Genomic DNA, 13,948 nt, shown 5'->3' with positions numbered 1-13,948 from the left:
AAAGTCCACCCATACCTCCGAGTATCTCCTGAAGGCAGTGGAAGCCTGAGCTGCCATAGCAGCCTCACCACCCTTCAGGTCCAAGTGCCACAAGGTACTGAGAGGAAAAATCTCATTGTATTTTATATAAATGAGCACGTTCAGAGGAGGAGGGATTAAATTTTTTTTAGTTTTGCTTTTTTACTTTTGTAAATATCACATTTCTAACATCGAAAGAGCAGCAGTGTATAGGGCAGAGGCAGCAGAGAAAGGAGGCACCTGCAGAATGCTCCAGGCATCTGTATAGATCCGTGGAACTGTGGCAATACCTTCCGGACTTGGCAGTGCTACCATAGTCTAAATCATTAGTTTCTTCATGGAACTTCCAAATTCTGAAGTCACCCAGGCAGAATAAACACACAGCTCTGGTGATGGCTGCTTTTTCACACATATGAATGCATTTCTATTTCTAACTATGAGAAAGCTTCATCAGAAATTTTAAACACAGACATCGCTGACCAGGTAGCACAGAGGTCTCTCTTGAAGCTGTGTGGCAAGCCACATGCAACTTGTGACACCTGTATAAATTCCTTAATAAAATACAAGACAACCAGTTTCATCTTGTCATGCTCAAGTACTAACGCTGTCTCTGAAGGTGAACTTCACGTGAAAGGGCATGTCACTTTTAATAATACTTTCTCAGATATGATCCCCTTACTTACAACTGTACCTGTATCTGCAAACACAGATACATGTGTACAATACTATAATAAATGTATAAGATTGTTACTTGAAAAAGCACGGCAATTACAGTTCTTTTACTCCTCACTGCTTTCAATATATTTTTGGGTTTAGAAGAAAATCAGGAAACGATTGGATTTTCTCAGTACCTTTAAGCAGGTACATAATGCATCAGGGTTTCTTCATTTACACAGAGAAATCAAATTTTGCAGTCTTACAAGAGTAAAAATAAGTCCGTGTATTGTGTCTTTAAAAAAGAGAACTAAAAGATTAAAACCTGCAGGATATACTTGGAGGATACAAGTGCAATAGAATGACATTAATGGCAGGTTAGAAAGATTCCTGGTGAGATTAGATTGCAGTCTAGAAAATGGACAGTCCTTCCATTTCAAAAAGGAGGAAAGAAAATTACTAGGAACTACAGAAGATGACCATCAGATATGTCGATGACAGTGTTAAATCAATGACAAAAATACAGAGGAAAGAAGCAGGAAGATTTTGAATTTTTGTTTTAAACCTCATCCAGAGTCACAAAAGAAAATGTAAATCAGTCAATCCATTTGCTCAACTCACAGTGCTGTTTGAGCACTTTGCCAGACATCCAGGATATGAAGTCTAGCTGTAATACTTCAGATCTAGTTGAACTATTACAAAGCTAAACTGGTTTATTTTTCTGGAAGTAGTCACATTGAAAATACTTCCTAACAAGTTCTAATGCAAATTAAACATGATCCTAATTAACGCTTATGTAATAGAGCACACAGATTTTTCTGCCTTCAGTTGCACTTTTAAATCAATTTCTCCCTCCTCTGTCATCCTCTGCTCCATGAATTTTAGAAAGCAATTCCTAAGAACAGAACTCATGATTGGTTGCACAATACAGCTAAAAGGGGAAACAAGGTATACTGTGTACCAAAACGAAAACTTGCGCCACAGAACATGATGCTATCTGCAGCTCCAAAGTCTGCCACATCTAGTCAGTAGATGCAGAGAGCAATATAACCAGTAGGCCAGGGCAGGCAGAGAAAGCTGTTCACAACCGCAGTGCAGAGAAGGGAATGGTACAAATAAACTGCGATACATTGAAATGAACTGACTTGGTTATTCACTGTTGTATAACCTGCCCAACAACGCTCCTTTACTCCAAGGTTTTAGATTTTTGTATATAAACTATATTAAGAGCTTATTCCATGCTCAGATAAAATTGATGAAAAAAATGCCAACTGGTTTAACCGAAATAGGATTAGATCATGTCATTTTGTCAGAATGACCTCAAAGAATTTTCATTACAGCACTTGAAGTTGACAGAAGGTTTATTGATAAATCTGCTTGTGTTTGAACTTACCTTCACTACTACTGTCCTCTAACAATAAATCATGTCTGCTACACAATTCCTCTGTTTTGGAAGTGTGACTTTTTTTGCTGTGTAACCTTGGAATCAATTTTTCATTTTCATCATGTGAAAAATCACTGCCACTAGAGGTCCATATTATGCTCTCAGACTCCTTAGAGCTTTCAGCAGCAGCAGATCCTGTTAAAAAGAATTGTTAAGTGTTGGATTGTTACACAAATATGATGCTGTTGAATTTAAAATTCTTAAAAAATTAAACTATTCAGTTCTGTCACCAGGCATGAAAGATTAATATTGAAGCATTAACACATGTATTTCTTATACATACACACATTATTTTCATTTTGGTTCTCCACAATAAATGTTATCACTTCATTTTATACAATGAGGCTATCAATTAGTCCTTCAGCAGAGTGAGGACAAGTAATAACTGTCTGACATATAGTCCTCTACACACAGTCCTAATGCTCCCACAAGTGCCCTTTCAAAATAGTAAGTGGTTTAAATAAAGACTGTCCTTCAAATTCTGGGTTTGGGATTTCTCTGACTTTATACAATGAATAACAAATGAGTAAAAGTATGCCATCAGTAGAGATTACTCTCCAGAAAAAAAAAAAAATTAAACTTTTCAGGAGTAACAAAGACTAGCTGTTGTGTTTTTGAAGTTAGACATTTAAATTCAAAATACCTTTCTCCATTGGTTTTACTAATAAAAGCAAGGAGAAAAGGATTAATGTTTAGCAGTGGAACAGGCAGAACTAGCAATCTTAGGAAGGCAGAATTTTCCACTTCCTACAACTACTAAAGCTTTTTAGGTAAATGGGAAGTTAGACCATTACTGGGGATTTGGAATTAGGTGGGAGGGTCCAGCAGAGAGAAACATAATCGTATCTCCTCCTGCAATACACAGAGGTTCTCTTAAAAAAAATAAATCTATAAAAGTATGATTTTGAACCCCAAAAAGTAGACAAACAGTGCACAGTAGGTCACTTACTTAGCTCCAACAGAGGCAGCACAGCTGCTGGAGCAAGTAGAAATACCAAGACTGCTCTGTCTTTCTTTACTTTCCTCTAGACTCAAAAAGGGAAAGAACTGCAGGGAGCAGATAAGTCTTCCTCCTCTTTATTATGTTTAAAGTTCTTTTTTTTTTTATCACAATATTAAACAGCCTTGGGTGCACAAAGACCACCATGAAAGCAGGAGCTAGACAAAATTCTGTTTTTCTATCTTCTGCTCATACTTACAAAATACATATTTTCTCTCATGCCTGCTTGTCTGTCTCTAGCAAAAGAGAGAGGATTATTTCACCCTCTATCTAAAGAGCTGAGGGTTGTTTTTCATTCCCTCCTCTTAAAAGTGTGAAGAATATTCTGTCCCTGCTAGAACACACATTATAGCACAGCATTAGTGATGCTTCTTTCATCTGTTCAAGAGCAATAGCTGAAGTGCCTGCAGCTTTGCAGAATGTATTTCTGGCACTCTAGGTGAACAGAGACGTCCAATCACAATAGCATCATGACTGTATCTCTTATCAAAATTAGCTTCTGATTACAGTAACAGAAGAAGAAAGCAACCAGTACTTTGAGTCAACTTCTACCTCAATAAAGGGCAAAACAAAGCGACAATCTTCTGACAACACTAACTTGAAATAGTTAAAACATACCTGCCGCACTTTCAGCAGACAGTGGTCCAAACAGCTTCTTAAACCTGGACTTCTTATCAGTAGGTCTCAGAGACTAAATTAGAAAAAGACAGATTTAATCACAAAGACATTGAAGACAATTTTAACATGTAGTAATACACTCAAAACTGTTCTTTTTCCACTCACCACAACTTAGTAGCACAATTTCAAATTAGTTTTGCTATCTTCTGCTAGACCACAACATAATGAATGAGGTAATAAAGCCTGAGCACAGTAACATAAAAGCTGAGTTTTCATTGTTTTGGAAAACATAAACTTACTGTGACTATGACAGGAATCACATCTGACCTTGCAAAGAACAAGGGCCAGTATTTTCAGCATTAAAATGTCAAAAGTGGGCAGGAAGAGCACGCTTGATAAAGCACATGCCCTATTCAAAGGTTACAGAAAGCAGCACTTGGTGTCCCTGAATCTGATTTTATTAAATCCCACAAGCTATGTAACACTGTAACTGCTCAGTACCCGAAGAAGAAACAGAAAAGCAACTTGGTTGAAGATTACTTTCAACACAAAGCACTTCTCACTCAGAGCTGGTTGAACACCTCTTGTTCATGACCAGCAAGACCAACACACACACACAAGCATAATTTGACATATCATCCAAAAGAGCATCTATGCCAGATCCACATCTGCAGGGTCATCAAAGAGCTGGATTTTCTACCGTGAATTCATTATTGCAAACATGCTCTTTACATCTAGCAAAAAATCGTCAGAAGTATACTAGAGTATTTTTGTTCCATATTTTTTAGGAAATGCAGTACTCCATCTCAAATGTCTAATTACTTTTGTATCCTTCAGTGTATAATTGAAATCTTTTCAAGTTATAAGTGCTATCTAGGACATAACATATTAACGTATGCTCAGAACATTACACTAACAAGTTCAGACAATGCCCTTACGTAACCTTGCTTTCTGTTTTTGTCTACTTTGACTGTTATAACAATATGCTGTTAATTGGGAAGCAACAGAAAAGAGGGTAACATCTTATAATTCAGTCAAGCATGGAAATTGGTTTAACTGTCAGTTTGCATTTCTTTCTTACACCATTGAGCCAACATTTTACCTCCAGCGCTGAAGTGCTCTGAAAACCATCCCCACACCTAAGCCACACATTGGAAATCCAAGTAGCAGCCACTGATGTCCTGACAGTTGATTTTTTCAGCTGTAGGGGAGCCTCATCTGGGAAGGGTGTGCATTCTGCATTCCAAAATCGCTTCCGCTACAAGGAAAAAACAAACCCATTAAAAACACCGTGTACATATAATTATTTTCAAGTGAACCTTACTTAATCTAGATTGCCCCTTTTTCTGAATACTTACAAATATAAATTCCAATTTTTAACGGGGAAAAAGTCTTGAACACTTGCAACCATTTTTTATGCCACACCATATAATAACAACAACCCCAATGTCATGGGTAAATTTAATTTTTAATAAGTACACTATTTTCTGTTCATCTAAGTTACATTTGTAGTACCTGTTAGCTGCCTAGTGAAGCTGAAAATATTATCTTAAACAGAAACAACTCAGTAAAATACATTTTAACTAAATAAATCCTTCAAACTTGCATTTAATCTGATTCAATTCTGTGTTATGCAGGAGGTCAAACTAGAAAATCACTATCCAGTTCTCCATTAAAAACCAACCAACCAACAAACCCTAGACTCTTTCAGCTTTAAGAACTACATTTGTTTTCAAAACCATTTCCCCAAAAATGGTAGATGAAGCACTGCCTTCCCCTTACATGGGATGCTGGAAAATGTCACAGCAAGGCCTCACTCTAGTTTGAGATGTTCACTTAACTTCCACGTCCCCCAGAGTGGATGACTTCTGCCAGGCTCAGAATTAATAGTACAGCCAGCGGTGCACCACAGCTCAAAACCATACCGTGGCTCTAGTTCTCTTTTTTTTTTATTATTATTATTTTTTGTTTGTTTGTTTTGGTTTGGTTTTCACATTTTTTTAAACCTTAGCCAATGCTGGAATTCTTGCCTATACAAATGTTTTCGTAGCTTCAAGACAATTTTGCAAGATACATTTTGCAGACAAACATTTACAGTGCAAAATACAGTTCATCTGAGCTTATTTCTCAAACGGGACACTCCAGTTTTGAAGAATGTGTATATGTGCCAATAACAGCACCACGACTTGCCACGGGTTTACAACACACTGCTTTTGATGGTCAATTAAAAGCAGAAACAGTTCCAAACAAGTGAAAAAGCCACACAAATGCACACACACAGAGTTACACAAAAAGGGTTTGTTATAAATTTCTATTGTTAGGAAGGCAAATAAACCTAGAACTAGATAATTACCCTGTTAAGTTTCTCATCTATGTTATTCTTAAAATTATTAAATACCCTGACAGATAGAATCCCTCTGTTTCTCTATGCTGTGCAATACCAATGGAGCAAAGAGCAAGCACAAGATAAGAGGCAGGGGACGAACAGCACAACGTGGCAGCTGAGGTATGGCCAGTGGTGCACAGCTGTCAAGATCTAGTAAGGGAATGCCATACAGTCATGGCAAAAAGAGAGTTTTAATAGTTAATGACAGAGGAGTGTTATTTAATCCTCCACTTCACTAGCCTGGATGAGGACAGGGCTGCTCAGGTTTTCAGAGCAGCGCTACAGGGATGTCTCAGCGCAGGTGGTCTCAGGACAAACCAGAAACAACTGGAGAATCCTCTCTCTCCTCTTCTTCCCAAGCACTCAGCACTCATCAGACTCCATGCAGACATAGTGACAGAGAACCAAACCGGTAGAAAACTTCTTTGGGAAGAAGCACTAGCTATCTACAGCTGGCAGAGTAGCGGAAGAAAGGATACAAGGACCAGTGGGACCACTCCAGCAATTGCTTGACACCATGTCATCTTAATTACAATCTGAAGAACCACAGCTGCTGACAGCTCTGGTTAATTCCCTCTTTGTCTCACCATGTGTCCTGCTTCCCAGGTACAGGAAAATCTGAGAGTTTCTGCTACCACCACACAGCAATTCATAGCCACTACAGTCATGAAGAAAAACTGAAAACAGTTCCTGAAGTCCCAGAACAAGAAAGTAAAAAAATACACCTTCTTGTTCAGCTACTGCAAATTTTACTATAGTACGAGGTTACAAGAGATGGAGTGAAGAAGAAAAATTCTCAAGGACACAAACAACGCCAGAGGGTCCCCTCTGGACCAAAGACTACAACTCGAAGAATAGATAGGAAACACAGCGACTGCACTTTCCACACACATCTAGTGTCACCATACTTCAGGTTACAAATGCACTGCAGTAGCAGGGAGGCCAGCTGCGAGGCAGCACAGCCATGGGCCCGGGAACCAGGAGCAGCTGCACGGGGCCTCTGTTCAGCTCTTTGCCTTTGGGTCCAGTGGGATGGTCACCAGGTCAAGGAGGGCACCTTTCCCCTGCGAAGCCACTGGGGCTGCTGCTCCCCAACACACTGGCCCAGAGGTCTGGTGTCCAAGGACCTCTGACGCAGGAATATGCCAGCTGGCAAGACAAAATGGAAAGTTTTAAAGGCTCTTTGCTTCCGCTCCAGCCTCCTTCAAGGCAACAGAGAAACTAATATTTTCAGAAACTTGTTTCTCTCAGGAATAAATATTTATAATGAAGCTAATACGAAGGCCACATTGTTCCCAAAGAAATGCAGAAACAACAGTGAGTTCTCTTAATCTCGAGTCACAAGTTTAATCATAATCTTTTTCCCCTGTCACAAAAATGGGGCACACACAAAGTATCTTGTGTAATTTATTAATGTTACGCATGAAGTGTTACGCTATGATATCACTGAATCAGGCTCAAAAGAGCTAGATCATGTAGACCTGGTGTTTCTAATAAAAATAAATCAAAATTTATTACAAAACAAACAGTCAGGCAAAGAATCTTGTGGAGCTCATAGAGTATGTGAAGACAAAATATGACCTCTGAAATTTCGAGTTTAAAAAGGGGAGACTAGGATGGCTACCTCAAGCTGAAATTGTCTGTTAACCTCTGTTCACAAAAGAATTGCATTTTGTCTGTGGAGCAGTTTCTTCTAAAGGAGTGAAAAAAATTAAATTACTCCTGCTGGTGTCAGTGGAATAAGGATCAAGCCCTCCATGTAAAAGGCACAGCAAGAAATCTTTCCCTCATTACTCCTTTAGTTATTTCCAACGAGATGAAGCGTAAGTCAGCCTACCTGGGTGCGGTGTGCAGTGAGGAAAAGGGAGGCACACTCTGAAAATTCAATAAATATACATAACTATTATAGACCACACTACTAAACATATAGTGCCAGGGGCTGGTTTTGATTTTTAAATGGAAGGTCCTAGCCTAGAACATGTTCACTCAACCAATCTATATTGTTACTTACGCCAAATATTTGTTATCCTGAAGCACCCTACACTGGAGCTGTATGTTCAAAGACTACTCACTGCACACTCCTTCAAACTCTGGATAATCCCACTTTCTTGGGGCTGCTCCAAAAGCCATGGACTGAAACCCCAGGAAAACATGACCTGATACGCCACTTGCATATGGAGTAGATAGTACTTCTTTGACACTTCACCATCTCTAACACAAAAAGCAACATAAGCTGAAGGACAATAATAATAATAAAACATTTCACTACATGAACTCCTCATTCTACTGACACGCAAATCCAGAAGTCAGTCATGTTACTTAAGCATCACTCAGAAGTAATAAAATACAATTATTGCATTCTTCCCTAACACGGGGCAGAATAAACAATGAAGTGCTGAAAATCACAGCTCTAGTTTGCTGAGACTTTTTGTGGGGCTGTTTTATGTTGTTGGGTTTTTTTTTGGTTTTTTTTTGTTTTTTTTTTTTTTTAATTTTTGAAGGGAACAATTGTGGAAAAGTACACAGAAATATCAAACACTGCCCAAGAGCCATCTTTATATTTTGCCTTTGTCCTCATAGTCTTCACATAAAAGTACTCATAAACAAAAAGAAAGGTGTCTTGGGCTTCAAAAGCCCAATGTTAAGACAGACACAAAATTGAATTTGACAACAGGTATCTCATTTTCAGCAAAACTCAGTATTCATGTTACTGAGCTCCTGAAAGTGTAATTATTAGTTTTAATGCCTGGATAGAAAGTGAAGTTATAACTTAATATTAAAACATCTTCGCATTTTAAACCCTCAAGTAAGGATTTAAATAACGGTGGCAGAATTAAAACTTTAGTCTGTATTTTTTTCAAGCCAAGATTATTTTTTCCTATGAAAGTCACTATGCATATTTTAAAAATAAGATTCAGAACATTTATGATCCTGAGAAAGGACCTCATCAAGTTGTAATCATTCGTGAAAAAATCTAAACTGTATGACCACAATCACAATGACCTGGCATACCTCCTTCCACACAGTCAGCATGCATTTGGGAAAGAAAAAAAAAAAAAAACAACCCTCAAAATATTTTTCCTATTGATATTGACACGCAAGACTGACATTTTTAAAACACAGTTCTAAGATTCCTTGTGTTCATGATTTTTACTACTCTTAATGAAAGGCTATTCTCATTGACTGATATATATAAATAAAAATATTACCATTTGATCATCAGGATTTTTTTTAACCTATACATGCCAATTTAAGCATACACCTACATTGAGGAAAAAAACCCCTTATGGAATATGACTACTACCAAAATGTACTTTGTATTAATAACTGATGTAAAGCAGTTAGTTACACAGAAATCTGCCCTCTATCCAAATGGTTAAAAGAGAAAGTATTTTAGAAAAGATTTCCTAAGATTAAATTATCAAAAATGTTTAGGATACAATAATAGTATCATATCTTCTTGTTATGTCTCAGGCTGGTTTGGTTTTTAAAATGGTTTAATTAAGTAGTTAGCAAGCGGAGAGGAAAAGTCATGCCTTTTCTCTTGACCAGTATAGTTTTCACTGACATAGTAACAATGAACATTATATTTGTCTGCAAAAGAAACTATTATTATTAAAACCTGTCATTACATTGCAACAAGAGCTGGTTAAACCTTGGCAGCTGAAGTGTACAGGTTCTCTAGTCAAGAACGTCAAAACTTTTAGAAGAAAATATGTAGTGTCAATATCACAAGGTAATTTAAATGAGGTATAGTAGGTTATTTTAAGCTTGGTTTTGACTTTTTTTTTTCCCAAGAAGATTGATTTTAGATGTGATTATATCTAAAACAGGTGTAAAATATTCAGACCATTTTATCAGCATGCTGAACGGAAAACTAAATGCTTTAGAATCCAGATCTGTCATTTGAACTCTATTTGTATTTATATAGCAAACAATTACACTTGCAGCCTGTCTTTCGGCAGTGCCTAAATATTAGCATAAGCACTGTAAATCAAAGACAGCATGCTAATTACTACCCTGCCAGTATCATCGCCAAGCAAACTACCAAAGCAAGGGGAGTGGAAAAAAGCACAGGGCGCTTCTCCTCCCTCTGCATCCACTCATGCCCAAGGAAGCAAGAAAGGAATACTAAGCCTGGCAGTTTTTATAAGTCTCTTTTCCTCTCACAGTTTTACTTTCCCTGCATTTTTTCCCTGATTGTCATCTAATAAAAAGGCTGAATAACTTTTTCCCCTGGGCACAGCTGTGCTTCCACTGCATAACGACGAAGTGAAGGTCAACCTAGGGCAACCGAGGACACCACGAAGGCGGCGAAGGAGCCGTTTTCCAGTCCCAGCGCGGCGGGTTGCCAACACGCAGATCTCGCCCGGCAACACGCCGGAGGGAACCCTCCCTCTCCGGCAGCCCGAGGGGCGGCAGCCGCGGGCCAAGCCCCACAACCGCCCCGGCTCGCTCGCAGGCTGGGCTCGGCCGCAGCCTGCCCGGTCGGGGCGCAGGGACCATCACTCGCCACCGGGACCACCGTGGCGCGGGGAGCCGGCTGGGCTTGTCGCTCACACCGCCTCCCCGGGCTCGGGTCGCTGTAGGCGGGGGGGACGCCAGCCCCAGCTGCAGGTTCGGGTCTGAGGGGACACCGGAGCTGCTGCTGCTGCTCTTCCTCCCCCGCCCACCCCACCGGGGCGGCGCACGGCGAGGCCGCCGCGAAGGGCGCAGGGAGCGCCGGCGTCCGGGGCCGCGGCAGCCGCGGCTCGGCCCGGAGGGGAGGGGAGGCCAGGGCTGCCGTTACCCGCTCGCGCCCGACCCGCCGGAGCCCGAGCCCCCTCCCTGCCCGCGTGCCCCAACCCCCCACCGCGGCGTCCCGCGCGCACGCAAGTACCTTCCTACTGGGCATCGCCCCCTGACAAGGCAGCCACGTCCCCTGTCACGTGGCGGGGGAGCCCCGGGGGGCGGGGCGAAGGGGAACCCCCAGCCCGCTCCCCGCGCGGGAAGGCGGAACACTCCCCTCCCGCGAGCCGGCGGCCACACCCCCACCGACCCCCTCCCCTTTTCCAGCTTTGGCGCCGCGAGAGCCGCGGCTCCTGATTGGGCGGGCGTAGCGGAGCGCGCGTGACGCTGCGGGGAAGGCAGAGGTTACCGAGGACGCGAAGGATACGCTGCGCGCATGCGCACCGCGGCGCTTGAGGGCAGTGGTAGTGCGGGCGGGGGCGTCCCTGCTCCTTTCTCCCTCGTTTCTCGTTTTTCGGTGTCTGCCGCTCCCCTCCCTCCCTCCTTCCCTCCTTCTCACTCTCCCTGCGGGGTTCCGAGGCGCTGAGACTGGGAGGGGCCGCACCCCCGCCTCAGCCCTAGGCCGTCCCACTTCACAGCGCGGCGGTTGTGAAGGAAGCGTTGGCAGGCCCCGCCCGCCCCCTCAGCCACCGACTGTGCCGAGGTGCAGGAGAAGCCCCGGCGGCGGAGGGGCGCCGCTGAGCGGGGCGGGCGCCGGGAGCCGCCGGGGTTTTCTCGGTGCGAAATGCCGTTGCTGGCAGCGCGTCTCTCCAGCCTGGGCGGGTTTGGCCTGCGGCCCCTTCGCCCCGGCGCGCTGCCCCCGTGGCCTCACGGGGAGCTGCGGCCTGGGCCCCCTTCGCCCTTGGTCTGGCACTGCCTGGGTTGGCAGCCCCGATTTCTGAGGGGGTGGTGTGGCTGTTGTCCCAAAAATTAAGGGCTCTTTCACCCGGTGTGCAAAGGACAACACACTGAGTCGAGATATTTGTATTTATTTTGATTCTGCAGGAGTGGGTGTTAGGCGTTTAACACAGGCAGCACACTTCTTAGAAGTACAAGGGGACTTTCATACAAAATAATAACAAGGAAGAAATTGCAATGCAATAATTGATTTGTGACCTTCTTTTCCCACCACCCGTGATTACATGTGTTCATGTTTTAAACATTTATGGAGGTCATTAGCGTACTCATCTGTAAAGGGGGTTTAATTTTTAGCCTTAAAATCACCCAAGGGCAGTTCAGGACATGAATTTTTGTTAGGGTCTGGTGTGGGCTTATATAAAAAAAACCATAGATCACCTGCACACAGCGTACACTCGACAGGTCTATGATTATACTATTGTCTTTGGCCACGATGCATGTCCTAGTTGGTAGAAGAAGTTTCCATCCTCTTCAAGGATACCTGGCCTTTGTAATTGTTACATTGTTCCTACCTGCAACATGGAGAGCTGTGTCTGACCTGTGTTTGTCATGGAAGGAGAAATTCTCCAGCATCAACCCTAACCATTCTATGATTCTATGATTCTATGTGTTTTGCCTCCACATCCTTTGTGACATCCGCGTTCACTCAGAAGTAAATCTCAAAAGAATGATGCTGTTTAACACCACAAGGAAATAAAGCAAGCACTGATAAGCTGGCTAGATACCTGTGCAAGTAATGTCTAAACACAAGAAAAGAAAATTTATGAAAAATATGTTGGGTGTTAAGCCATTGACTTAAGATTTTTAACTCCGAAAACAACAAATAAGCTGATGAATTTAGAGGCAAAAAGGGGTAATGTCAGTGCCTAGATGTAGGGGCTTGGAATTGAAACTGCTTTGAATTGAGCTTCTCTTCTAGAAAATGCTAATTGCAACTAAAGGAAAGATGACCTTTGGAAATATTTTTCTGATGCAAGTGGAAACACTGCCAGAAAGGGACAGATGTGATTTTTTTATTGCTTTTTGTATGTTCTTGAGAAGGTCACTTAAGCTGTCAGTGCTGCTGTTAAACAGAGTTAAGAATAATAATCTTTGTAAAACAAGATAATTGCATCTGATAGCTTAATTAGAATTTATAGAGCACTTACGTCTTGATAGAAGGCACTGTTTGACTGCATTTTTTATTATTAAACCCTAATTACATATATCTATGTCTATAGTTTACAGTTTGTGTTTTTTCCAAGGCACCCTGTGGCCAATACCCATCTCACATTCCCTTTATAAAACTGCCGCTAATTAAAGTGGATTTTGCAAAGAGAGGAGAGCCAGAAACAACACCATCCAAACGCCATACCGCCTTTGATTGTTATTTTCAAAACAGAGTTAAAAGCATTGTGTTCACATCCTTCCACAAGTTTGCAGTATTTCTTCTGAAACTACCAGACTGACAAATTAATTCTATTCTATATCATCAGAGTGGTTTTCTTTGATAAGTATGTCATTGCACTATTCAGTTAAACAGGCTATGTTAGAGCTAAATCACAGAGAAATACGTGGACCACTGAAGTCTGGTCTACTTAGTCAGTCTGTATGATTTTTTTTTTTTTCTGTACATAAACTACTTCTGAGGATTCCAAGACGCTCACACCTGGGAGGAAATTACTTCTATAAAATCCCAAGATGGTGACCCAATCAATAGATTTCTTTATTTGTTTTCACATTCTTCACAAAGAAAGAGCTGTGATTGTTTTTTTAAGTAATGTTACTGTGGAGAAAGAATAATAGATGCTGAGCTTCTTCACAAAAGCTTAAGCTTAATAATACCAGTATGTTATTCTTCAAGTCTGTTAAACATTTCTGAGCATTACACTTTTGGGAGTCATAATTAATGCAATTTGCTATATAATTTTTGAAGAACTGTTTTTTTCCTCTCCATATACAAGCATGTCTGTGTTCTCCCAGGCTTAAATAATAGTTTGAATCCACTGTTTTATCTGATATACTGATTGGCTGTGTTTGTGCTGAAGATCAAATTTACTGCTGCTCAGGGGACATTATGAAATGTTATTCTTTTTGTATTTTTGTTGCATGAAAATTCTATGAAAAATATAAAATTCCTGTTAACAATAGAACTAGATTTCTT

General features: G+C 41.2%; 1 protein-coding gene across 2 annotated transcripts in view; it reads right to left on the bottom strand.

Annotated features, from left to right (window-relative positions):
- Positions 1–11,071, bottom strand: part of SPIDR (scaffold protein involved in DNA repair) — a 204,640-nt gene extending 193,569 nt beyond the window's left edge. For both annotated transcript variants that reach the window (XR_015257684.1, XM_086740788.1), the window contains exons 1-4: positions 11,000–11,071; positions 4,837–4,992; positions 3,735–3,807; positions 2,066–2,251 (exon numbers count right to left, since the gene is read on the bottom strand). Coding sequence is in view for 1 of the 2 variants with exons in the window: in XM_086740788.1 (XP_086596914.1) it covers positions 2,066–2,251; positions 3,735–3,807; positions 4,837–4,992; positions 11,000–11,014 (430 nt within the window). In the remaining variant the exon portion in view is untranslated. The remainder of the gene's footprint in view (positions 1–2,065; positions 2,252–3,734; positions 3,808–4,836; positions 4,993–10,999) is intronic.
- Between the last annotated feature and the right edge of the window lie 2,877 nt (positions 11,072–13,948).

The sequence above is a fragment of the Chlamydotis macqueenii genome, chromosome 2 (genome assembly GCF_036417535.1).
Source record: "Chlamydotis macqueenii isolate bChlMac1 chromosome 2, bChlMac1.mat, whole genome shotgun sequence".
NCBI lineage: Eukaryota > Metazoa > Chordata > Aves > Otidiformes > Otididae > Chlamydotis > Chlamydotis macqueenii.
This window is presented reverse-complemented; position numbering and strand designations above follow the sequence as displayed.